Below are 25,883 nucleotides of genomic sequence, written 5' to 3'. Positions count from 1 at the left end.
AGCTGTGGAGAAGGAAATGGCAACCCACTCCAGTATTCTTGCCTGGAGATTTCCATGGACAGAGAAGCCTGGCGAGCTACAGTCCAGAGGGTCACAAAGAGTTGAACTCGACTGAGCGACTAACACTTAGAAAGCTGTCTTTGGATAGATGAGAGGTTTTTGAAAAGTCAGTTTCCCCCCTTTTTTCTACCTTTAGTGCTTTTCATAAAGCTACAGTAAACCTTGCTATACATTAATTTCATCCCCCTCCATATATACCTTGTTCATCTTAAAGATTATCTTGACTGATCTAGACTTTCAGCTCTTACGTTAGAATCATCTTATGAAAGTTCATTTTAAAAACTTGTCTGTATTTATGTTGGAATTGCTTTGAATATATAGATTAATTTGAGAAAAAATGCTATCTTTACAGTATGGTGTCTGCCTGTTCAGAAATATTGTATGCTTTTCAATTTGCTTAAATCTTTTGTTTTTGAATATTAATATAGTTTTTTCCCCTAGAAAAGTCTTAAACATCCTTTATGAGTTGTTCTTATATACTTACTTTGTTTTTACTATAAATGTTTCCCTTGAATTATATTTAACTGTGTTTGCTTTGTTTTTCTTGTTTTTCATTTTACTTTTTAAATATCTGAAGTGTACTGATTTCATGTTTATATTGAAATAATTCCATCTGATAATTCCATTATCTGAAGTTCCTGAAGTCCTGTTTTACTATTACTTGCTTCTGCTTGTTCGAGATTATGGTAGAGGGTGTCTTCCAGTGTTTCATAGTTTTGGATTTTGAGCATATATATACTAGGGCTTTAATTATGAATCCTGCCAGACCTGGTTTTTGGTAGCAAGTCTCCAAACAGTAAAAAAGGGCCTTTGCTTCTGTCTGGTGCCACCATTGAAAAGTCACTGAAGTGAATTTTTAGTTTGGTGTTTCTTAGAACCTGCAAATGTTGATTTAGAGTTTTTATAGGCTGACTTGTATTTGGAACTTCTCAGAAGAAAACGTATTCCCTCACTCTGAAGTCAGAGAGTGGCAGTTTTTCCCTGTGCCGTTGGTCTGATTTGAAGTTTGACTCTTGATTATTTGTTAGGTGCTCTTCTGAGGATGTGATGCTTCAGGCCTCCCTTATGCAGAGGCTTGGTTCTCATTACGTAGGCTTCCCTATTCTTTGTTTACTCCCTTGTTTGTACATCCCAAGAAAGAATAAGAATAAAGTTTCTGAGCCTTTGCATTTTCAAGTTCTCTTTATTCTTCTATTTCAATGATAGCTTTGATACAGAATTCTAGGTTAAATTTTTTTCCTCAGAATTTTAAGTTGTCTCTTCCAGTATTTTCAAGTAGACAGTGTTGCTGATGCTAGTTTGATTTTGCTCCTTTGTATGACCCCAGTTAGATTTCGTTTTATTTATTTCCTCTTGGCACTTTTCAGTATTTCTTCATCTTTTTCTGAAATACAGTGATGTGTCTCTTTTTTTCCTTTCATTGATTTTAAAAGTTCACTGTGCTTTCCCTGTTTTGTACTATTCATTTATAGTGAAAATAGGTTTAAACTCAAAAAAAGTTTTTTGTAAGGACTCTGTCCATGCATTTCCCCTTAAAGCTCCCCTCCCCTCACTTTTTTTGGAGCTGTTACTATTTGAATGTTTGCATTACTGGGTTCATGCCGTCACCTACCGCTTTCCTTCTCCTTTTTTTTTTGGCCACTCTCCATAGGTTGTGGAATCTTAGTTTTCCAACCAGGAATTGAACCCAGGCTCTGCACAGTAAAAGCATTGAGTCTTAACCACTGGTTACTCAGTTGACATTTTGAAAGCTTTCCTTGACTTTATTTTTAATCTTCTTTTTTCCTTTTTATATTGATCTCTTTTTGTCTCAGAGGGGCTTCCTCATACAGTGAATAGTCCTTGGTTCTCTTCTACTGGGTTGGCCAAAAAGTTCCTTTAGTTTTTTAAAGTAAAAATTTAAGACATATTTTTCATTTTTACCAAGAACTTCATTGAACAGCATATTCCCCGTTTTGCTCCACTACATTGTATTTTTCAGGCAACTTCATAATTCCATCTTCCCAAAACTTTTATCTTTCTGAGCAAAGAACTGTTCCAGGTACCTTTTACAGTCTTCCAGAGAATTGAAATTTTTTCCATTAAGAGAATTTTGTAAAGACCAAAATAAATGGACATCTGATGGTGCAGTGTCTGGTAAATACAGCAGATGAATCAGAACTTCCCAGTCAAGCTGTAACAGTTTTTGCCTGGTCATCAAAGAAGCATGTGGTCTTGCATTATTCTGATGAAAGAGTATGTGTTTTCTGTTAACTAATTCTGGATGGATGCCTTTTGTTACGTGCTGCCTTGAGTTGGTCTAAATAGGAGCAGTACCAGTTGGAATTAATTGTTTGGCTTTTCAGAAGGAGTTCATCATAGAGAACTGTTTTCCAATCCCACCATATACACATAATCACCTTCTTTGGATGAAGAGCAGCTTTGTTGTGGTTGGTGGTAGCTTGTTTCATTTGTCCCACAGTCTCTTCCATTGCACATTGTCGTACAGTATCCACTTGTCATCACCTATCACAATTGGTTTTAAAAATGGAACATTTTTATTACCTTTAAGCAGACAATTGCATGTGGAAATACGGTCAAGAAGGTTTTTTTTTTTTTCACTTAACTTACGTGGAATCCTAGCATCAAAACAATTTAACATAACCAAGCTGGTACAGATGATTTTTCAGTGCTTGATTTGGCTATTTTGAGTATGTTGGTTAGCTCCTGTGTGGTATAATGTTGATTGTTCTCAGTTAATGTCTTGATTTAATCTCTGTCAACTTCAACTGGTATACCTGACCATGGAGCGTGGTCCAGCAAGAAATCTCCAGCACAAAACTTTATAAACTACTTTGACACATTCAATTCTCATAGTACCTTCTCCATACACTGCACAAATCCTTTCTTACACTTCAGTTGTGTTTTTACTTTTCTTGAAATAGTAAAGCATTATATGCTGAAAATGTTGCTTTTATCTTCCGTTTTCAATATTAAAATGGCTACACAAAAATTCACCATTTTAATAAGCTTTTTTTAATGCACATTAATAAGACAGCTGTCGCGACACAATCTGACAAAATTATTTTAAATGAAATTAAAGACAACTAAGCATGCTCCCAGAACCATCTTACAGAAAAAAAACAAATGGACTTTTTGGGCCACTCAATATTTGAGTGAGGCAATAAAATTCTGATTGGAAGTTCAGTGCTTATTAATTATTTAATCTTACTGTAGATAAAGGATTGACAAAACACTACCCATGGACCACATCTAGACTGCTGGCTGGTATTTAACGACTTGTGATTTTTTATATTTTTAAATCATTGAACAAAAATCAAAAGAATATTTTGTGATGTGAAAATTTTATGTCTTTGTGAGTTACACTTTTGGAGTACAGTTATGCCCATTTGTTAATGCGTATGACTGCTTTCATGCTGCAGTGGCAGAATGAGTAGTTGTGACAGGTTGGTTGTGGTTTTCATTACTTTGTGCTGCTTTTTGGTGTACTACAAATTGCAGTGATGCAGTTATAACTTGATAGGCACATGTGTAAGTGTAGCATGATATTTGCAAAAGTTTCATTTATCCATGCATACCTGTCTTTTCAAACAAGAAAAAAGTGGATTTCAAATGTCACACTTTTAAGGGACACACTTTAAGGGACTTTTAAGGGAATGTGGGTTATTTTGTTTTGAATTAGATGGCAAGGTATTTATTATGCATTTTTACTATAGCTCTGCTAAAAGAGTACAACATATGTGTATAATACCAAACTTAAGTACTGGACACGATATTCCCAATTCCTAGGAAAGCAATGGGCAGAGAATTAGAAACTTTAGAATGAAATATTTCATCATGGCAGAATTTCTTAAAATAACAAAACCAAAATTTTTAAACTTTCAAATATAGTTCAGAAGTAGACATTAATCATGGCTAAAATTCACAGCTTTCACTTTTGTTGATTGGGGGTGATGATCTCCCTTCTCATGTGTATGAGATGACTGACTTTGGCTCTTAATGCTTTTGACTGTAATCCAGGCTATCTTAATATTGATCCAGTTTTCTCTTTCTCTGTTTTCTAGCCCCTATTTTGTCATATGGTTTGAAGGTAGGATATCTGAATTAGTAACAGCAGGATAGAATTAGATATGGGTAAGTTTATTTGAATCTGACTAAACTTCATGTACCTTATCTGTAAAATAACATCAGCTTCAGGTTAAATTTTTTCATGTTATTTGCTTATAAGAAATCTCTCAAATAATATTCTCAATTTTTTTTTTAAATAAACAAACCCACTGAGGTAGAAAGATAAAATTTTACCTAACTGTGGCTCTCCCATATGGAGGTTAATAGACCAGCTTCGAATAGGTGCCTTTAGAGGCCAGGCAGGTAACAAGTGTAAGACTTATGGAGTATCAAAGGTTGCCTTACCTAAAAGCAGTAAAATTTAGACTTAAAAAATACTCCTTCCTGGCCAGATAATACCTGATTATCAGTTTTCTCCCTTTGCCCTTATTCAGAATCTGATTAGTCACTTTTATTTGAGTTGGACATATTAACAATTTATAAGTAGTTTGATATCATAGTTTTAAAAGCTTAACCACTTATGTAAACTTTTTCTTTTAGAGTGTCTCAGTAAGTGATATTGTAATATTTTAATAAGAATTAAGCATTATTAGAATGATTAGTATTATTTTTACTGTTTAGTTAGATAAGAAAATGCGAGAAAAATTTCAAAGTATGAATTGTCTAGTCAAATTGGTAGATTGATTGAAATGCAAGTTCAGTTGATTAGCAAGTTCACAGAAGTCTAACTGGTGGTATAGATGCCTTCAGAACTTCACTAATTCTGTACCAAGCCATGTTGTAATATACATCTGAAATTTACCTATCTGTTCTTCCTACTTCTGAAAACACTCAAGATTTTACATGTTAAAAAGGGAGTTAGATGAATGGGTTCTCAGCTGATGTGTAGTAGCAGTATATTACACTCGAGCAATTCACAGGTCTACTGCCAAATTCTGAACAGCATGAAATTAATTTTAATTACAGTGGCACATTTGATGTCTGTTTGATCTACTGTTGAGTCCAATGGGTCATTTAATGTGGCATGATGAAACTTGGGAAAAAGGCAATCTCATGTTGAAAAGTTGTTTGAAAACTTTGTCTTTTAGTAGAGAGCATTGTCAAGTAGTAATCAGTTTTGCTTATAGAGTAGTTTGTGATGGGGACTAAAATAATTGGTTTATTTTTAATGATATGTAGTTTTTAAGTAAATGTTCTATTGAAATATATATAAAGGTGTAAAGATCTAAAGCATGTAGTTTAGTCAGTATGCATAAAGTAAACACACTTGTAAATTCAACAACCAGAATGAGAAAGTACGTTATTACCCTATAGGCCTGTACTCTTTGAGTCTCCTTCCAGTTATTATATACAACCTGTGAACCTGGCTTCTGACAACATAGGTTAATATGCCTGTTTTAAATTTTTATTTATTTATTTATTTGGCTGTGCTGGGTCTTCATTGCTGGAGGGGCTGTTTTCTACTTGTAGTGCAAGGGCTTGTCTTGTTACAGAGCGTGGACTGCAGGGCTTCAGCAGTTATGGCACATGAGCTCAGCAGTTGCAGCTCCTGGTTTCCAGAGTACAGACTCAGTAGTTGTGGAGTAGTAGTAGTAGTAGGCCTAGTTGCTCCTCAGCCTGTGGGATCCTCCTGCGCCAGGGATCGAACCTGTCTTTCCTGCTTTGGCAGACAGATTCTTTACCACTGAGTCACCAGGGGAACCCCCAAGTTTTATTTAAACGGAACCGTACAATATGTACTGGTTTGTGACTGACTGCTTTTGTTCAGCATTATGAGATTATTCACATTGCTTTTGATTGTAGTTTGTTCATTGTCTCCACAGCATTCATTGTATTAATGTACTAAAATTTATCCATTCATGTATTGGTGGACATTTGAGTTGTTTATAGTGTGTTTTACTATTATGAATATGTTTATTTAACATGTCTCTTGGGGAAAATATGCACACATTCTGTTGTTTACATCCTTATTTTAGAGTGGACTTGCCGATAAGTTGCGCATGAGTTCAGCTTTGCTAGATAATGCCAAATAGTTTTCTTAAATGGTTGTATCAAGTTATACTTCTACCAGTAGTGTTTGAGATTTTTAATTGCTTTGTATTCTTACTAATACTTGATATTATCTGTCTTTGACATTTTAGCCGGTAACCACATCTTGGGGTTTCACATCTGTGGATTCAACCAACTACAGACAGAAAATACTCAGAAAAAAATTTTCAGAGTTATAAAGAGCAGAGCCACCCTGGCAACTATTTACATAGCATTTACGTCGTGTTAGGTATTATATGTAATCTAAAGATGATTTTAAAGTGTATAGAAGAAAAAAAGTTATAGAAGGTTGTATGTAAGTTATATATAAATATTATTTCATTTTATGTAAGGATTTTGCTATCTACAGGGATCCTGGAACCATGCCCCCATGAATACTGGGCAGTGACTGTTTATGTGCATCCTTATGCCTGTACCAAATTGTCTTGCTTATTATAGTTTTGTAGTAAGATTTAAAGTTGGTAGTAAGTCTCCATCTTTGTTCTTTTTTGAGATTATTTTAGTTATTCTATTATAGGTCCCTTGATTTTCTATGTGAGTTTTAGTGTTGGCCTGTTGATGTCTACAAAAAAGCCAGCTGGGAATTTGATAGAAATTATGTTGAATTTGTAAGCCAGTTCTCAGGAGTATTGCCATCTTAACATGATTCATGAACTTAGGATATCTTTACATTTATAGGCATACCTTGCTTTGTTGTGCTTTGCAGGTGCTGTGTTTTTCACAAATGCAAGTTTTATGGTAACTGCATCAAGCAAATCAGCGCCATTTTTCGAACAGCATTTGCTCACTACATGTATCTGTCACATTTTGGTAACTCTTGCAATATTTCAAACCCTCCATCAGCAAAAAGATTACATCTTGTTGAAGCCTCAGATGATGATTAACATTTTTTAATTGTAAAGTAGTTTTAAGTTAAGGTATGTGTATATATATTGGAGAAGGCAATGGCAACCGACTCCAGTACTCTTACCTGGAAAATCCCATGGGTGGAGGAGCCTGGTAGGCTGCAGTCCTTGGGGTCGCTAAGAGTCGGACACGACTGAGCAACTTCACTTTCATGCATTGGAGAAGGAAATGACAGCCCACTCCAGTGTTCTTGCCTGGAGAATCCCAGGGACGGGGGAGCCTGGTGGGCTGCCGTCTGTGGGGTCGCACAGAGTTGGACACGACTGAAGCGACTTAACAGCAGCATATATATATTTTTGTACACAATGCTGTTGCACACTTACCAGACTACAGTATTTTATAAGTGTAACTTACATGTACTGGGAAACCAAAAAATTTGTGTGACTTGCTTTATTGTGAAACTCAATTTATTGTGATGGTCTGGAACCAAACCCACAGTATCTCCAAGGTATGCCTGTATTTAGGAATTCTCTAATTTCTTTCAACAGTATTTTACGGGTTTCGGAATATAGGTTTTACATGTTAAGAAATTTATTTCTAAGTAGTTTGCCCTTGAACATTGTCGTGGTTGGAATGCCAACCTTCTGAGCAGGCAAAGCAAAAATCTGTGTATAATTTACAGTCATTTCTCTGTATATACAATTTGGTTCTTCCATACCTATGATTCTGCATCCACAGATAAAACCAGCCATGAATTGTGTGATACTGTAATATTAAAAAGTGAAGTTGCTCAGTTGTGTCCTACTCTTTGCAACCCTATGGACTGTAGGCTGCCAGGCTCCTCCATCCGTGGGATTTTCCGGCAAGAATACTGGAGTGGGTTGCCATTTCCTTCTCCAGGGGATCTTCCCAACCTAGGGATTGAATCTGGGACTCCCGCACTTCAGGTAGACTCTCTACCATCTGAACCACCAGGGAAGCCCACTGTAGTATTTACTATTGGAAACTATCGATGTATAGGTATACCTGTGCCGTTCAAACCCATGCTGTTCAGGGTCAACTGTATTGTATTCTTTCTAATGCTATTATAAATGAAAATATCTTCTTAATTTCATTTTTTTGAGTTGTCTATTACTTCATATTCATTATTTACTGCATAAAAATACAATTGAGTTTTATACATTAGTCTTTCATTCTTCATTATATTCTGGGGACTAGGAAGTACTTTAATTAGTATAGCCATTATCTTACTATTGCTGTTTGTATGATATCTTTTCTTACCTTCCATTGTTGTTCCATTGCTTAGTCCTGTCTGACTCTTTGAATCTATTTGTGTATTTGAATATAAATTGTATCTTTTGTAGACAGTATGTAGTTGGGTCTTATTTTTGGTTTTATTTTTAATCCAGCCTAACAATTGCTGTCTTTTGGTTGGCTTGTTTATACTATTTACACTTAATGTTACTGTTGATATAGTTGGACTTGTGTCTGCCATTTTGCTTTTTCTTTTCTTTATATATCACATAACCTTTGTTCTTTCATTTTTTCATTTCTGCCTTCTTTTGTAATGCTTATCGCCCCAACCCCCAGGACTGCCAATTGTTTGTTTGTTTAGTGACTTGACTGGATCATTTTAACGAAGTCAAGTTTATATTCCACTTCAAAAGAACTGGACTTATCACGGGAACATTTCATGGAAGGATGGGCACAATAAAGGACAGAACAGTAAGGACCTAACAGAAGCAAAAGAGTTTAAGAAGAGGTGGCAAGAAAACACAGAACTATACAAAAAAGGTCTTAGTGACTTGGATAACCAAGATGGTGTCCTCTTTCACCTAGAGCTAGATATCCTGGAGTGTGAAATCAAGTGGGTCATAGGAAGCATTACTATGAACAAAACTAGTAGAGGTGACCAAGGCTAGTGGAGGTGACAGAATTCCAGTTGAGCTATTTAAAATTGTACAAGATGATGCTGTTAAAGTGCTGCACTCAGTGTGTCAGCAAATTTGGAAAACTCAGCAGTGGCTACAGGACTGGAAAAGGTCAGTTTTCATTCCAATCCCAAAGAAGGGCAATGCCAAAGAAAGTTTAAACTACTCTACAATTGCACTCATTTCACAAAGCAAGGTTATGCCAAAAATCCTTCAAGTTAGGCTTCAGCAGTATGTGAACTGAGAACTTTCAGATGTACAAGTTGGGTTTTGAAGAGGCAGAGGAACCAGAGATCAAATTGCCAACATTTGTTGGATCATGGAGAAAGCAAGGGAATTCCAGAAAAACATCTACTTCTGTTTCATTAACTCTGCTAAAGCCTTTGACTGTGTGGATCACAACAAACTGGAAAATTCTTAAAAGAGATGAGAATACCAGACCTCCTTACTTGTCTCCTGAGAAACCTGTATGTGGGTCAAGAAGCAACAGTTAGAACCAGACTTGAAACAACTGACTGGTTGTAAATTGGGAAAGGAGTACGTCAAGGCTGTAGATTGTTAACCTATTTAACTTTTATACGTGGTACCTCATGCAAAATACCATGCTGGATGAAAGATAAACTGAAATTAAGATTGCCAGGAGAAATATCAACAACCTCACATGTGCAGATGATATCACTCTAATGGCAGAAAGTGAAGAGGAACTATTGAGCCTCTTGATGAGGGTGAAGGAGGAAAGTGAAAAAGCTGACTTGAAACTTGCTGCTGCTAAGTTGCTTCAATCGTGTCTGACTCTGTGCGACCCCATAGATGGCAGCCCACCAGGCTTCTCCGTCCTTGGGATTCTCCAGGCAAGAACACTGGAGTGGGTTGCCATTTCCTTCTCCAACGCATGCAAGTGAAAAGTGAAAGTGAAGTCACTCAGTCGTGTCCGACTCTTAGTGACCCTGTGGACTGCAGCCTGCCAGGCTCCTCTGTCCATGGGATTTTCCAGGCAAGAGTACTGGATTAGGTTGCCATTGCCTTCTCCATGAAACTCGTTAGAAAAACTAAGACCATGGCATCTGGTCCCATCACTTCATGGCAAATAGATGGGGAAAAAGTGGAAACAGTGACAGATTTTATTTTCATGGGCTCCTAAATCACTGTGGACAGTGACTGCAGCCATGAAATTAAAGACACTTGCTCCTTGGAAGGAAAGCTGTGACAAACCTACACAGCATATTAAAAAGCAGAAACATCACTTTGCTGACAAAGATCCATATAGTAGAAGCTGTATGGTTTTTTCCATTAGTCATGTATGTTTGTGATAGTTGGGCCACAAAGAAGAATGAGTGCCCAAGAATTGATGCTTTTGAATTGTGATGCTGGAGAAGACTCTTGAGAGTCCCTTGGACTGCTGTGAGATCAAACTAGGCAATCCTAAAGGAAATCAGCTCTGAATATTCTTTGGAAGACTGTTGCTGAAGCTCTAATTCCACAGCCACCTGAAGAGCTAACTCGTTAGAAAAGACCCTGATGCTGGGAAGGATTGAGGGCAAGGGGAGAAGGGGCAACAGAGGATAAGATGGTTAGATAGCATCTCCAACTCAGTGGGCAAGAATTTGAACAAACCCTGGGAGCTAGAAGACGGAGGAGCCTGGCATGCTGCAGTCCATGAGGTTGCAGAGTTGGATACAACTTAGTGACTGAACAATATGAAGCCTCTGATATTTCTTTAACAGAGGGCTTAATCTTGGACATATGTAGTCATCCTGGCATATCATGATTTTATGTGGGTTCTGTTTATATTTTTGATCTGTTATGATATCTACCTCTTTTGATGACTTCCCTGGTGGCTCAGATGATAAAGCGTCTGTCTGCAATGTGGGAGACCCGGGTTCGATCTCTGGGTTGGGAAGATCCCCTGGAGAAGGAAATGGCAGTCCACTCCAGAACTATTGCCTGGAAAATCCCTTGGACAGAGGAGCCTGGTAGGCTACAGCCCATGGGGTCGCAGAGTTGGACACGACTTCACTTTCACTTTCACCTCTTTTGATATATCAGGCTATGCCTTGGGATATAACTTTTTCCACAGTCTTTTGTAATGTAATTCAGACCTTGTTCCAAGGTAGTTTTTGAGATTGTCTTTGAGATTTGTCATGATCCCAGGTGGGTTCCTTTTTAGGTTCCTTGGGTCTCTGATAAACAGTTGACTTGTAGTTTAGCTTATTGTTCTTGCCAAGGTATCACCTTCCTCTTGTTTACCATGAAAATTTCTGTTTCAGGTAGTGCTCTTAGTTTTGAACTTTTGCATATTCTGTTCCATGTAAAGTCAGTTGTTTTGGAAAGTACTTCAGAGCTCTCTGTTCTTACAGTCTACCTCTTCCCTTGGGTAAATTCTCTGAGCCACTGCTCTGGAGCTGTCAGTCAGTTCAGTCCCTCAGTCGTTTCTTACTCATTTCAACGCCATGGACTGCAGCACGCCAGGCCTCCCTGTCCATCACCAACTCCCGGAGTTTACTCATTCATGTCCATCGAGTTGGTGATGCCATCCAACCATCTCATCCTCTGTCGTCCCCTTCTCCTCCTGCCTTCAATCTTTTCCAGCATCAGGGTCTTTTCCAGTGAATTGGCTCTTTGTATCAGGTGGCCAAAGTATTGGAGTTACAGCTTCAGATTCAGTCCTTCCAATGACTGTTCAGGACTGATTTCCTTTAGGATTGACTGTTGTGATCTCCTTGCAGTCCAAGGGGCTCTCAAGAGTCTTCTCCAACACCACAGTTCAAAAGCATCAATTCTTCGGTGCTCAGCTTTCTTTCTGGTCCAACTCTCACATCCATATGGAAAAACCATAGCTTTGACTAGACTGACCTTTGTCAGCAAAGTAATGTCTCTGCCTTTTAATATGCTGTCTAGGTTAATCATAGCATTCTTCCAAGGAGCAAGCGTCTTTTAATTTCATGGCTGCAGTCACCATCTCCAGTGATTTCTGGAGTCCAAGAAAATAAAGTCTGTTATTATTTTCATTGTTTCCCCATCTATTTGCTTTGAAGTTATGGGACTGGATGCCTTGATCTTTGTTTTTTGAATGTTGAGTTTTAAGCCAGCCTTTTCACTCTCCTTTTTCACTTTCAAGAGGCTCTTCAGTTCCTCTTTGCTTTCTGCCATAAGGGTGGTGTCATTTGCATATCTGAGGTTATTGATATTTCTCCCAGCAATCTTGATTCCAGCTTGTGCTTCATGCAGCCCAGCATTTCATGTGATGTACTCCACATGTAAGTTAAATAAGTAGGGTGACAATAAGCAGGATGTCTGGATCTAGGTGAGTGATCACACCATCGTGGTTATATGGGTCATTAAGATCTTTTTGGTATAGTTCTTCTCTGTATTCTTGCCACCTCTAAATATCTTCTGATTCTGTTAGGTCCATACTGTTTCTGTCTTTCATTGTGCCTGTCTTTGCATGAAATGTTCCCTTGGTATCTCTAATTTTCTTGACGAGTTCTCTAATCTTTCCCATTCTATTGTTTTCCTCTATTTTTTTGCATTGATCATTAGGAAGGCTTTCTTATCTCTCCTTGCTAGTCTTTGGAACTCTGCATTCAGATGGGTATTGCTTTCTTTTTCTCCTCTGCCTTTCGCTTCTCTTCTTTTCTCAGCTATTTGTAAGGCCTCCTCAGACAACCGTTTTGCCTTTTTGCATTTTTTTTTCTTGGGGATGGTCTTGATCACTGCCTCCTGTACAATGTTAAAATCCTCCATCCATAGCTCTTCAGGCACTCTGTCAGATCTAATCCCTTGAATCTGTTTGTCACTTCCACTGTATAATCATTAGGGATTTGATTTAGGTCATACCTGAATGGTCTAGTGGTTTTCCCCACTTTCTTCAACTTAAGTCTGAATTTGGCAATAAGGAGTTCATGATCTGAGCCACAGTCAGCTCCCGGTCTTGATTTTCCTGACTGTATAGAGTTTCTCCATCTTCGGCTACAAAGCATATAATCAATTTCAATTCAGTATTGACCATCTGGTGATGTCCATGTGTAGAGTGTCTCTTGTGTTGTTGGGAGAGCTGTAGGTGGGGCTAATGGCTCACTTCTTGGGGTGACTTCCCTCTTGTATGAGCAGGATACTAGATGGAGTACAGTTGTCTTACTGGCTTTCCTCCTCTTAGGTATGCAACCTGTGCATTACAAGCAAATGATCCAGTTGGCCCGAGAATTTTTGTCCTACTGTGTCTAGGATAGAGTTGTGTCTTATATTTTGGGGCTGTGTGGAGGAAGGGAATTTCTGATCTCTTGGTTGCGCTTCCTTGAATTTAGCATCTGCAGTCCAGAGCTGTGCAGGATGAGAAATGCTGATGGCCTGCCCCTTGACTTGGAGCCTGTGGGAAAGGTCTTTTTCGTCCTCTCTTCCTGGAGTTGGGGGAGGTGGAGAGTGGGTTGTAGCTTCAGTGCCACAGACTTGCTGTTTTTTCCACCAAGATTTAGTAACTTTCCTTAAATGTTTGTTTCTTTTTTTTTTAAAAAAACTGTATGGTCTGAGGACAATTGCCAGAAATTTCAAGTGGTTATTAAAATAAAAAATCCCCCAGTTATGGTTATTTTCCCATGAAGGCATCTGCAGAGCTCCTTCCACTACATTTTCAAAAATTGTTCCTGTTCTGTTTTTTTTAAGAAAATCAGTATCTTCATGATGTATCTTCTTTTCCTGTCTTTTTGCCTTAAACAAAAGGCACTTCTGTTTGAAGTGGGTTTCTTTTAGAGAATGTATTGTTGGAGCATGTTTTAATTTTATCCATTCTGCCAACTTTTGTCTTTTAGTATGTGTATTTAGACCATTTATATTTTAAGGCAGTTATTAATATGCTAGGTATTAAATCTCTTACTGTTTGATTCCTCTGTTTTTATTTTCTTGCCTTCATGTATGTTATGTAAATATTAAAAAAATTCTATCTTTTCTTAATATTTACTTTTATTTATTATTTGGCTGCACTGGGTCTTACTTGTGACATGTAGCATCTTTGGTTGCAGCATGTGCGATCTAGTTCCCACACCAGGGATGGACCTGGGCCCCTTGCATTGGGACAGCAAGTCTTAGCTGCTGGACTATCAGCAAGTTCTAAGATTCCATCTTTATAGTGTTTTTATATAGTTATATATATAATATATATGTAAAATAAATAAATATATGTAAAAATATATAAATTGTATATAAATATAATATATAATATATATAAATTTATATATAACCTAGAGCCAGACATCCTGGAATGTGAAGTCAAGTGGGCCTTAGAAAGCATCACTACGAACAAAGCTAGTGGAGGTGATGGAATTCCAGTTGAGCTATTTCAAATCCTGAAAGATGATGCTGTGAAAGTGCTGCACTCAATATGCCAGCAAATTTGGAAAACTCAGCAGTGGCCACAGGACTGGAAAAGGTCAGTTTTCATTCCAATCCCAAACAAAGGCAATGCCAAAGAATGCTCAAACTACCACACAATTGCACTCATCTCACACGCTAGTAAAGTAATGCTCAAAATTCTCCAAGCCAGGCTTCAGCAATACGTGAACGGTGAACTTCCAGATGTTCAAGCTGGTTTTAGAAAAGGCAGAGGAACCAGAGATCAAATTGCCAACATCCGCTGGATCATGGAAAAAGCAAGAGAGTTCTAGAAAAACATCTATTTCTGGCTTATTACTATGCCAAAGCCTTTGACTGTGTTGGATCACAATAAACTGTGGGAAATTCTGAAAGAGATAGGAATACCAGACCACCTGAGCTGCCTCTTGAGAAATTTGTATGCAGGTCAGGAAGCAACAGTTAGAACTGGACATGGAACAACAGACTGGTTCCAAATAGGAAAAGGAGTACGTCAAGGCTGTATATTTCACCCTGCTTATTTAACTTATATGCAGAGTACATCATGAGAAACACTGGGCTGGAGGAAGCACAAGCTGGAATCAAGATTGCCAGGAGAAATATCAATAACCTCAGATATGCAGATGACACCAGCTTTATGGCAGAAAATGAAGAGGAGATAAAGAGCCTCTTGATGAAGGTGAAAGAGGAGAGTGAAAAAGTTGGCTTAAAACTCAACATTCAGAAAATGAAGATCATGGCAACTGGTCCCATCACTTCATGGGAAATAGATGGGGAAACAGTGGAAACAGTGTTAGACTTTATTCTTTTGGGCTCCAAAATCACTGCAGATGGTGACTGCAGCCATGAAATTAAAAGACGCTTACTCCTTGGAAGAAAAGTTATGACCAACCTAGATAGCATATTCAAAAGTGGAGACATTACTTTGCCAACAAAGGTCCGTCTAGTCAAGGCTATGGTTTTTCCAGTGGTCATGTATGGATGTGAGAGTTGGACTGTGAAGTAAGCTGAGCACTGAAGAATTGATGCTTTTGAACTGTGGTGTTGGAGAAGACTCTTGAGAGTCCCTTGGACTGCAAGGAGATCCAACCAGTCCATTCTGAAGGAGATCAGCCCTGGGATTTCTTTGGAAGGAATGATGCTAAAGCTGAAACTCCAGTACTTTGGCCACCTCATGCAACGAGTTGACTCATTGGAAAAGACTCTGATGCTGGGAGGGATTGGGGGCAGGAGGAGAAGGGGACGACAGAGGATGAGATGGCTGGATGGCATCACTGACTCAATGGACGTGAGTTTGAGTGAACCCCGGGAGTTGGTGATGGACAGGGAGGCCTGGCGTGCTGTGATTCATGGGGTCGCAAAGAGTCAGACATGACTGAGCGACTGAACTGAACTGAATAGTTTCTTAGTGATTGTTTTAGATCTTGTATTATTCATTTTTAACTTATAGTCTATACTGATTTTTTATTTGGAGTTGAGTATAGAAACTTCTATTCAGATCCTTTTACCCTTTCCTATTGTAAACTAGGATTATCTTTAAGTATTTCCTCTATATATAGCACCTTATGAGATATTGTTATAATTTTTACATCAGCCATCACGTAAGATTTAAGGTGCCCATGAAGAAACGAATTGTTTACCCTCATTCTTAGCCATTAGTGTTCTTTTCTGAAGATTGAAGTTCATTCTATTAACACATCTTCTCTGTTTAGCAAACTTCCTTTAATCATTCATTTAAGGGTAGATTTGCCAGTGACAAATTTTTGTTTGCTTTGTGAGAATATCTTTTTGATTGGCTTTCATGCCTGAAGGATATTTCTTTTTGAGTACAGGGCTTGTTGATTTTTTTCTTTTTCTTCTTTGAATAACTTTGTTCCACTTCCTTATGTCCCTCATTGAGAAATCCACTGTTGTTGGAATTGATGTTCCTTGTAACACAATTACATGGGCTCCTTTCAAGGTTTTTCTGTGTCTGTAAGCTTTCAGAACTCAATGATGGGTCTTGGTGTGGATTTCTTTGGATTTATTCTGTAAGTCCTTTAGATTTATCCCTCTAATTCCATTCTTAAGGGTTTTGAATCTGTATGTTTATATCTTGGCAAGTTTGGGAGATTTTTTAGTCATTATTTGTTGAAATACTTTTTGAGTTCCACTGTTCCTCCTAGGATGGTAGTGGTATGAATGTTAGCCATTTTCTTATTGTCCCACAGATTCTTGTGACTATTAAATATTTTTTCATCTATTTTGGGTATATTATATTGATTTGGTCTGAAGTTCAATGATTCTCTTCTCTGTCATTTTCACTTTATTATTGAGGTAATTTATCAAGTTTTTTAGTTATTTTAGTTTGGCTGTTGTATAGGCTTCCAGAGAGCTGTGTGGTAAAGAATCCACCTGCCAGTGCAGGAGATGCAAGAAATTCGGGTTCAATCTATGGGGTCAGAAAGATCCCCTGGAGTAGGAAATGGCAAGCCACTCCATGTTCTTGCCTGGGAAATTCCCTGGACAGAGGAACCTGGTGGGCCACAGTCTATGAGGTCACAAAGAGTCAGACACGACTGTGTACCCATGTATGTATGTTAATTTCTTTAAATTTTTTGTCACATCCTTCTAAGATCTGATTCTCTTGAACATAATGTCAGTTGTTTTTTCTCATTTAATTAGAATGATCCTGGTTGTTAGTTTGACTGATTTTTGAGTGTTTTGTGATATTGTGGGTATTATATTCTGATACTCAGGGTTGTATTTAATCCTTTTTAGCAAGCAGTTTTCCTGTGGAACGACGTGACAGCTAAATGGGTTTTGGCTTGTCCTTGGGCCCTAATGTCACCATTTCAGCAGAAGCTGACTCTTAACTGCCTTGTAAATGCTGCTGCTGCTGCTGCTAAGTCGCTTCAGTTGTGTTCGACTCTGTGCGACCCCATAGACGGCAGCCCACCAGGCTTCTCCGTCCCTGGGATTCTCCAGGCAAGAATATTGGAGTGGGTTGCCATTTCCTTCTTCAATGCATGAAAGTGAAAAGTGAAAGTGAAGTAGCCCAGTTGTGTCTGACTCTTCGAGACCCCATGGACTATAGTCGACCAGGCTCCTTCGTCCATGGGATGTTCCAGTCAAGAGTACTGGAGTGGGTTGCCACCTCCTTCTCCATGTTGCAAATGAATGAGCTGAAATTTCAGTTCCCACTTGCTCTTTCCATACAAAAGTGGGATATACTAACTCATAAATTTGTTGCCGACTCATTGGAAAAGATCCTGGTGCTGGGAAAGATTGAGGGCAGGAGGAGAAGGGGTCAACAGAGGGTTAGATGGTTGGATGACATCACCAACTCAATGGACATAAGTTTGAGCAACCTCTGGGAGATAGTGAAGGACAGGGAATCCTGCCATGCTGCAGTCCATATGGTCACAGAGTCAGACACGACTTAGCGACTGGACAACAACAGCATGTACTGGTGGCTCAGTGGTAAAGAATGTGCCTACAATGCAGGAGACAGGCGTTGGGTTCGGATGATCCCTTGGAGAAAGAAATGGCAACCCATTTCAGTATTCTTGCCTGGGAAAAGCAAGAGTCAGGCTGGACTTAGCAACTAAACAACAATGCTCAGTTCCACTGAGTGTCACTGACACAAGGGGAGAGAAAGCGTAGGGCTGACTCCCTCCACTTTTTTGTTGTAGGGTAAGGGTGGAATCTCAGCTTCCCCTGAACTTCAGCATACCAGAGACTGGAAGTAGAGTGATGACTTGCCTCACTTTCCCCCATGTTATTCTGTCTTGTTATTATCTAGTGGGGGTAGAAGTTCAGCTCCCTGTTACTACCCTCTGACATGGAGGGCAAGATTTACTTTTAGTGGTTTAAATAAGAAAGAATATTGGCTTCAATTAAAATGTCCTTTATTTAAGATCACAACAGTGGAGATACTGAGGATTTTTTCCTTTTTTTTCAGCTTTGTTGAGATATCCTCGTGAATTCGCTCAGTTGTGTCTGACTTTTTGCAATTCCATGGACTGTAGCCTGCCAGGCTTCTCTGTCATGGAATTCTCCAAGCCAGAATACTGAGGCGGGTAGCCGTCCCCAGGTCTCCTGCATTGCAGGTGAATTCTTTACCATCTGAGCCACCAGGGAAGCCCTGGTGAAGTATAGTTGACAAAATTGTAAGGTATTTGAAATGTACATCATAATGATTTGGCACATAGTGTGAAAGGATTCCTCCATGTCTATTCAGTTAACCCATCTATCACTTTGTGTTTTTGTATGTATGGGTGAGAATATTTAAATTCTAATCCCTAAGGAAATTTCAACTGTATAATACAATGTTATCAACTATGGTCACCATGTTGTACATCAGATTTTTCAGTCCTTATTCATCTTAAGAGCAGAGAATTTTTATCCTTTTATTAGCTTCTCTCTATTCTTCTATTCTTCCTGCTCCCCCAAACCCCTTGGCATCCACATCTACTGTTTCTTTGAGTTTTTGACTTTTAAGGTTTTTTTTTTTCCCCCAGCTTCCACATGTGACACCATGCAGTATTTGTCTTTGTCTGGCTTATTTCCTTTAGGTCCATCTGTGTTGTCACAAATGGCAGGGTTTCCTTCTTCCTCGTGGGTGAATACTGTCCCATTTTTGGTCTGTGTGACCGCTTGTATGCATGTGTGCATTACGCATACACACTGCATCTTCTTTAAGCACGTATCTGTTGATGGACACTTAGGTTGTTTCCCTGTCTGGTTATTGTGAATAATCCTGACATGAACACAGGAGTGCAGGTATCTCTTTGACATCTTGTTTGCTTTTCTTTTTTTGGATATATACCCAGAAGTGGAATTGCTGGGTCGTATGGCAGTTCTCATTTTTTTAGAAACCTTTGTACTGTTTTTCATAATGGCTATACCAGTTTACATCCTCACCATCAGGACACAACTGTTTGCTTTTTCCACATCCTCACTACTTATTATCTTTTTTTTGTTTTTTTCCGACCAGGGACAGGTCATGATAGAAAAAAATCAGAATAAGAGCAAATATTCTATTTTGAGAACAGCTGAGAAAGCATTTTTGACTATTACAATTATTTAACAAAAAAGTTCAGTAAGAAAATGTACACAACCCAATTTTTCTCGTAAAATGTGGAAAGGGGATGCATGGAAGCAGTTGATTTCTTCGGTGAGCACAGCCGTTGTTCATACTCGTTCCAAGGCTTCTAACATTATGAGGCTATTTCCTTGTATTACCACCATTCCACTATTATTCTGTTGCCACTAGTTGCCATCTCCACACATTCATCTACCACAAGATTTGTAAAGGGATCAAATCCCCACAATATTCCTTGGACATATCTGCCACCATTTAATTTCAATAACTTCTTGTCCATAAATATCTTCAACTCAGGAGAGTGAGCTTTGCTCATGATGTCTCCTCAGCTGATGTGTGTCTTTTTGATGAAAGCCTTTCTTACAGATTTCAGACAATATCTCATTGTGGTTTTGGTTTCTGTTTCCTGATGGATAGTGATGTTGAGCACCTTTGCATGTACCTGTTGGCCAGTTGTATTTCTTCTTTGCAAAAATGTCTGTTCCATTTCTTTGTCCATTTTTAAATTGGATTATTTATATTTTATTAAGTTACATGAGTTCTTTGTGTATTTTGGTTGTTAACTTCTTACCAGATAACGACTTGCAAATATTTTCTTCCATTCTGTAGATTGCCTTTTCATTTTGTTGATATTTTCCTTTACTGTGCAAAAGCTTTTTAGTTTGATGTTTCCCATTTGTTTATTTTTGTTACTTTTGCTTATGGCATCAAACTAAAACTGTTGTCAAGACTGATGTCCAAGCGCGTATCCCCTTTGTATCCTTCTAGGAGTTTTATAGTTTCTGGTCTTTGATTTTTGTGTATGGTGTAAGACAGGGGTTCGGTTTCATTCTTTCATTCCACATTGCATGTGGCAATCCAGTTTTCCCAACATTATTTGTTGAAGTGGATATAGTGAGGATTTCTTTAAGTCCTGACATTTGACACTTCATAAGTGTGAAATTATAGAATCATGGTTCATTGAATCCTTGCTTCAATTCCTGTTCTGTGGAAGGCAGTATTAGGATGATTTCTGCTCTCAGGATATCATGTGGTGGTTTGAAAGACCTAAATAAGCACTTAACTTTAACAGTTGAAGGGATGATCAGTATAATTTATTATTTAGTTTTCTGTATATTTGTATTTTTTTTTTTTTTGGTCATGCCATGCACCTTGTGGGATTTTAGTTCCTTGATGAGGCATTGAACTTGTGGCTCTCGGCAGGAGAGCCCAGAGTCCTAACCCTGGATACACAGGGAATTTCCAATATGATTTATTTTTTGCAGATTAGAAAATTTACGGGCCAGAGGGTCTTGGTCAAGGTTATTTAGCTCTGTTTTCCCACTATTTCATGTTTTATAGTTATTCATGTTTTATAGTTATTTTGAAAAAGTAAAACATGGAGATGGTTAAAATTTTGAACAAGATAAATGATTATATAATAACTCATTGAAACCCAGAAATCACTAACATGTAAAATGCTAGTTATATAATTTTTACCAGAAAATGTAAAACAACTAAGAAGCTATTAAGAGTAGAGTCTTACCTGGTAGGACATTACCTCAGAGTAAAACATATTATCATTATGCAGTCTCACTCAAGTACAGTTTTAACACAACTGCCTCTTTAATATTTCTTCTTGAATGACCCAGATGCATCTCAAACTTACCATGTCTAAAATTGAACTTGTCTCAAAAATTTCAAAATGTCCTCTTTGTAAGCTCTTATTCTTCTTATTCCTAAGCAAGAAACTTGGGAATGATCCTTGTCTCTCTATTCCCCAATATAATTTTCTTAGAATATTTCGTCTGTGATGCCTTTGGCGTCTTATGTCTTTGGTAATATTGGCCTCTTAAAATGAGTTGTTAATTGTTCTCTTTTCCTTTTTAATTTTTTAAAAGACGTTATTTTTTATGTTTTGATTGCATTGGGTCTTCCTTGCTGCACATGGGGTTTCTCCAGTTGTGGCGAGCAGCGTCTGTTCTCCGTTGTGGTGCGTGGGCTTCTTACCGCAGTGGCTTCTCTTGGTGCAGAGCATGGGCTTTAGGTGCTCGGGCTTCAGTGGTTACTGCCCCTGGGGTCAGTAGTTGTGGCCTCTGGGCCCAGTTGCTCCGAGGCATGTGGAATTCTCCCGATAAACTCTGATCCAGTCACTGTACCATCGGGCAGGTTCTTCCTCCTCTGTTTTTTAAAGTTTGTGTGAGGTTTGTATTATTTTTTTCCTTGAGAGAATTTATCATTGAAAAAACCCAGCAGGCCTGGACTTTCTTTTGTAGAAGAATTTAATTACAAATTTAGTTGCTTTACTTCATATTAGTGTGTTCAGTTTCTCTTGTTTCCTTGAGCCAGTATTTGGTAGTTTGTATTTTCTAGGAACTTTCTAGGAGTTTGTATTTTCTAGGAATTTGACTTATTTGTTTGTTTGCTTATGACTGCACCACTTGGCTTGTGGGAAGTTAGTTTCCCAACCAGGGATCAAATCTGTGCCCCCTGCAGTGGGAGCATGAAGTCTTAACTACTGGACGGCTGAGGAAGTTCCTTTGACTCATTTAAATTGTCTGTCTTGTTGGTATAAAACTTTTATAAGTCCCTTTGCTGTTCACCTGAAATTATCACAACATTGTTAATCAGCTATACCCCCAATACAAAATAAAAAGGTTAAAAAAAAAAAAGATGAACATTTTAAATTAAGATCTTTGTTATCAGGAAAAAAGCCTTTCATAATATTCCCTTAATTCTTTCGATTTCTGTAGGGTTTGTCGTTAAGTCTTCTGTTTCTTATATTACTGATTTTCATATTCTTTGTTTTCTTTTTTAACCTCTAAATCAATCTCAGTGTATGTTTCCGCATACCCCTAGCCCCATCTCTTCCCTTCCACCTGCACCTTATCTCCCATCCTGCTAATTATCAATTCTGTTGATCTTTTCAAAGAATCATCTGAGTTTTATTCCCCTTCCCTCCATTGATACCTACTCTGATCTTTATATTATTCTATTTAATTTGGGTTTGATTTGCAGAATCTGAATTACATGATCATATTATTGGTTAAAAATTTTTTTGTTGTTGTTTTCTAGTATATTTTTAAAGCTACAAATTTCTAAGCCTGTGCTGTCAGATGTGTTAGGTAACTCCCATATGTGGCTGTTAATGCTAAAGTTAAATAGTAGATTGAGTTCCTCAGTCATCCTAGTCACATTTCAAGTGTTCACTGATCTCATGTGCCTAATGGCTACCCCATTTGACTTTGCAGATATAGAACATTTTATGGCAGAATTTCTTTTGGACTCTTAGGTATTGCTTTAACTGTATCTGGTGAATTTGTATATATTAACTTTAACTTATATTCAGTTCAAGGTATTTTCTGTTTGTCCTCAAGGTTTCTTCTTTGACCCATTGGTTAATTAGAATTTGGTTTTTAAACTTTCCAAAATTTGGGCTTTTCAGATTTCTTTCTGTTATTACCTTCTAATTTAATTGTGGTAGGAGAACATACCATGAGTGGTCTAAACCCTTTCAAATTATTGAGATTTGTTTTATTAACTAGCACTGCTGCTGCTGTTTACTCACTAAGTTGTGTCCGACTCTGCGACCCCAGGGACTGTAGCCCGCCAGACCTCCTTTGTCCATGGGATTTCCCAGGCAAGTGGGTTGCCATCTCCTTCTCCAGGAGATCTTCCTGACCCAGGGATTGAACCAACATCTCCTGCTTGGTAGATAGATCCTTTACCACTGAGCCACCTGGGAAGCCCATTAATTAGCAAAGGGATTGGCAAACTACTTCTTTAAAGGGCCAGGTAATACTATTGGAAAAGACTCTGATGCTGGGAGGGATTGGGGGCAGGAGGAAAAGGGGATGACAGAGGATGAGATGGCTGGATGGCATCACTGACTCTATGGTGAACTCCGGGAGTTGGTGATGGACAGGGAGGCCTGGCTTGCTGCAATTCATGGGGTCACAAAGTGTCAGACACGACTGAGCAACTGAACTGAACTGAATACTATTTTAGGCTCTGTACATGGCACAAGGTCTCTGAAATGGCTTATTTCCTCTTCCTCACAGACACTGTAAATTATGTATTTTATCCTTGTTCCTGGTTCTGGACAGAACTTGTAAGACTGAGAGATAGGGATGATAAGTGCATCTTTTCATTATTAATAAGAGATCCCTTTTAATCACACCTGGGTTCAATCCCTGGGTTGGGAAGAGCCACTGGAGAAGGGTGTGGCAACCCATTCCAGTATTCTTGCCTGGAGAATTCCATGGACAGAGAAGCCTGGCAGGCTACAGTCCATGGGGTTGCAAAGAGTCGAACACAGCTGAGCAACTGAACTGAACTGATCTTTGTATGGAACGTTCTGTATAGATCAGTTACATCAAGTTGGTTACTATGTTGTTTAAGGCTTTTATATTTTATAAAGACTGTTTTTATCAACTTTTGCAAAATGAGTATTGAAATCTCCATCTGCAGTTGTTTAATTATCCTTTTCTTCATTCTGTTAGTTTTGCTTCACGTATTTTTTTAGGTACATATGCATTTATAGTAAAGTAAAAGTAAAAAGTCGCTCAGTCATGTCCAACTCTTTGCAACCCTGTGGACTATAGCCTATCAGGCTCCTCCGTCCATGGGATTCTCCAGGCAAGGATACTGGAGTGGGTTGCCATTTCCTTCTCCAGGGGAGAAGTTACTGCTGCTGCTAAGTCACTTCAGTCGTGTCCGACTCTGTGCCAACCCATAGATGGCAGCCCACCAGGCTCCCCCGTCCCTAGGATTCTCCAAGCAAGAACACTGGTGTGGATTGCCATTTCCTTCTCCAATGCATGAAAGTGAAAAGTGAAAGTGAAGTTGCTCAGTCGTGTCTGACTCTTATCGACCCCCAGCCTACTAGGCTCCTCCATCCATGGGATTTTCCAGGCAAGAGTACTGGAGTGGGGTGCCATTGCCTTCTCCTACGCATTTATAATTGTTAGCTATTTTTGATGTATTGGTTCTTTAGCATATAAAATGTTTACCTTTATGTCTAGTAAGTAATCTGTTTCATCTAAGAGTCTTTTCCCTCCACCTTTCATGATTATTTTCATGGTATATCTTTTTCCTTTTTTTTTTTTTCACTTTCAGTCTGTTGTGTCTTTAGAAATGTTTCATTTAGACCCCATATAGTTGGATTTTGTCTTTTATCCAGGTTGACAATCTCTGCCTTTTCACTGGAGTACTTTTCCATTTTTTCCCCATCACTTCATGGCAAATTGATAGGGAAAAGTGGAAACAGTGACAGATTTTATTTTCTTGAGCTCCAAAATCACTGCAGATGGTGACTGCAGCCATGAAATTAAAAGATGTTTGCTCCTTGGAAGGAAAGCTATGACAAATCTAGACAGCATATTGAAAAGCAGAGATCAATTTTCTGACAAAGGTCCATATAGTCAAAGCTATGGTTTTTCCAGCAGTCATATATGGATGTGAGAGTTGGACCATAAAGAATGCTGAGCGCCGAAGCTTTCAAACTGTGGTGTAAGAGAATACTCTTGAAAGTCCTTTGGACAGGAAGGAGATCAAAGCAGTCAATCCTAAAGGAAATCAGTCCTGAATATTTATTGGAAGGATTGATGCTGAAGCTGAAACTCTTAATACTTTGGCCACCTGATGCAAAGAGTTGACTCATTTGAAAAGACCCTGATGTTGGGAAAGATAGAATGTGGGAGGAGAAGGGGACAACAGAGGATGAGATGGTTGGATAGCATCACTGACTCAATGGACATGAGTTTGAGCAAGCTCTGGGAGATGGTGAAGGACAGGGAAGCCTGGGGTGCTGCAGTCCACGGTGTCTCAAAGAGTTGGACACGACTTAGGGACTGAACAACAGCAGCAATCATGTGGTTGGATTTAGGATGTTTGTTTTCTCTTTGTCATGTCAGGTTTTGGTTCCTTTCTTTTACTAAGCCTTTTGTGTCCAGTATTTTTAATGTTCTTTAAAATTTTCTCTCTTTTTGTTTTTACTTTGTTTTTGTCTTAGTTTTTCCTCTAGCAATTATATGTCTAATTTAATACAAGCCATGTCAAGGTAATATTGTATTGATTTTGTTAAAATCCAGCAACTTTGCTATAGATCCATTTTTCTCCTTTGTAACTGGGGCTTCCCTGATGGCTCAGATGGTAAAGAATACGCCTGCAATGTGGGAGACCTGGGTTGGGAAAATCCCCTGGAGAAGGGAATACCTACTCCAATATTCTGGCCTGGACAATTCCATGGACAGAGGAGCCTGGCATTCTACAGTCCATGGAGTTGCAAAGAGTTGGACACAACTGAACGACTTTCCCTTCTCTTCTCACTTCTTCTCCTTTGTAACTATTGTATTATTCTGTTTATATGTTTAAAAAACTTTATTCTGATTATCACTTTAAACAATCTTATGTTTTGTTTTTTTTTTAAAGAAATCAAGAGGAAAACAGTCTTTTTTATGTCTTCCAAAAAACAGTCTTTTTTATGTCTTCCATATGTT

At 38.4% G+C, this 25,883-nt stretch overlaps 1 protein-coding gene and 1 pseudogene across 10 annotated transcripts in view; one reads left to right on the top strand and one right to left on the bottom strand.

Moving 5' to 3' along the window:
* The window catches only part of TRIM33 (tripartite motif containing 33), a 144,935-nt gene that overhangs the window by 11,047 nt on the left and 108,005 nt on the right, over positions 1-25,883 (top strand). Inside the window, exon 1 of one of the 10 annotated variants that reach the window (XM_086391982.1) lies at positions 21,448-21,587. The exons of 8 other annotated variants lie outside the window; for them this stretch is intronic. Coding sequence is in view for 1 of the 2 variants with exons in the window: in XM_086391981.1 (XP_086248107.1) it covers positions 23,401-23,410 (10 nt within the window). In the remaining variant the exon portion in view is untranslated. Of the gene's footprint in view, positions 1-21,447; positions 21,588-23,385; positions 23,411-25,883 lie in introns of those variants that run through there. One more of the 10 variants, XM_086391981.1, reaches the window with a different exon arrangement.
* Positions 19,494-19,720, bottom strand: LOC147376109 (small nuclear ribonucleoprotein G pseudogene; annotated as a pseudogene).

The sequence above is a fragment of the Bos grunniens genome, chromosome 3 (genome assembly GCF_055505025.1).
Source record: "Bos grunniens cultivar Pamir isolate PY7600 chromosome 3, Bosgru_T2T1.0, whole genome shotgun sequence".
In the NCBI taxonomy this organism is placed as follows: domain Eukaryota; kingdom Metazoa; phylum Chordata; class Mammalia; order Artiodactyla; family Bovidae; genus Bos; species Bos grunniens.
Note: the sequence above shows the minus strand (reverse complement) of the source record. Positions and strands in the feature narration are given on the sequence as shown.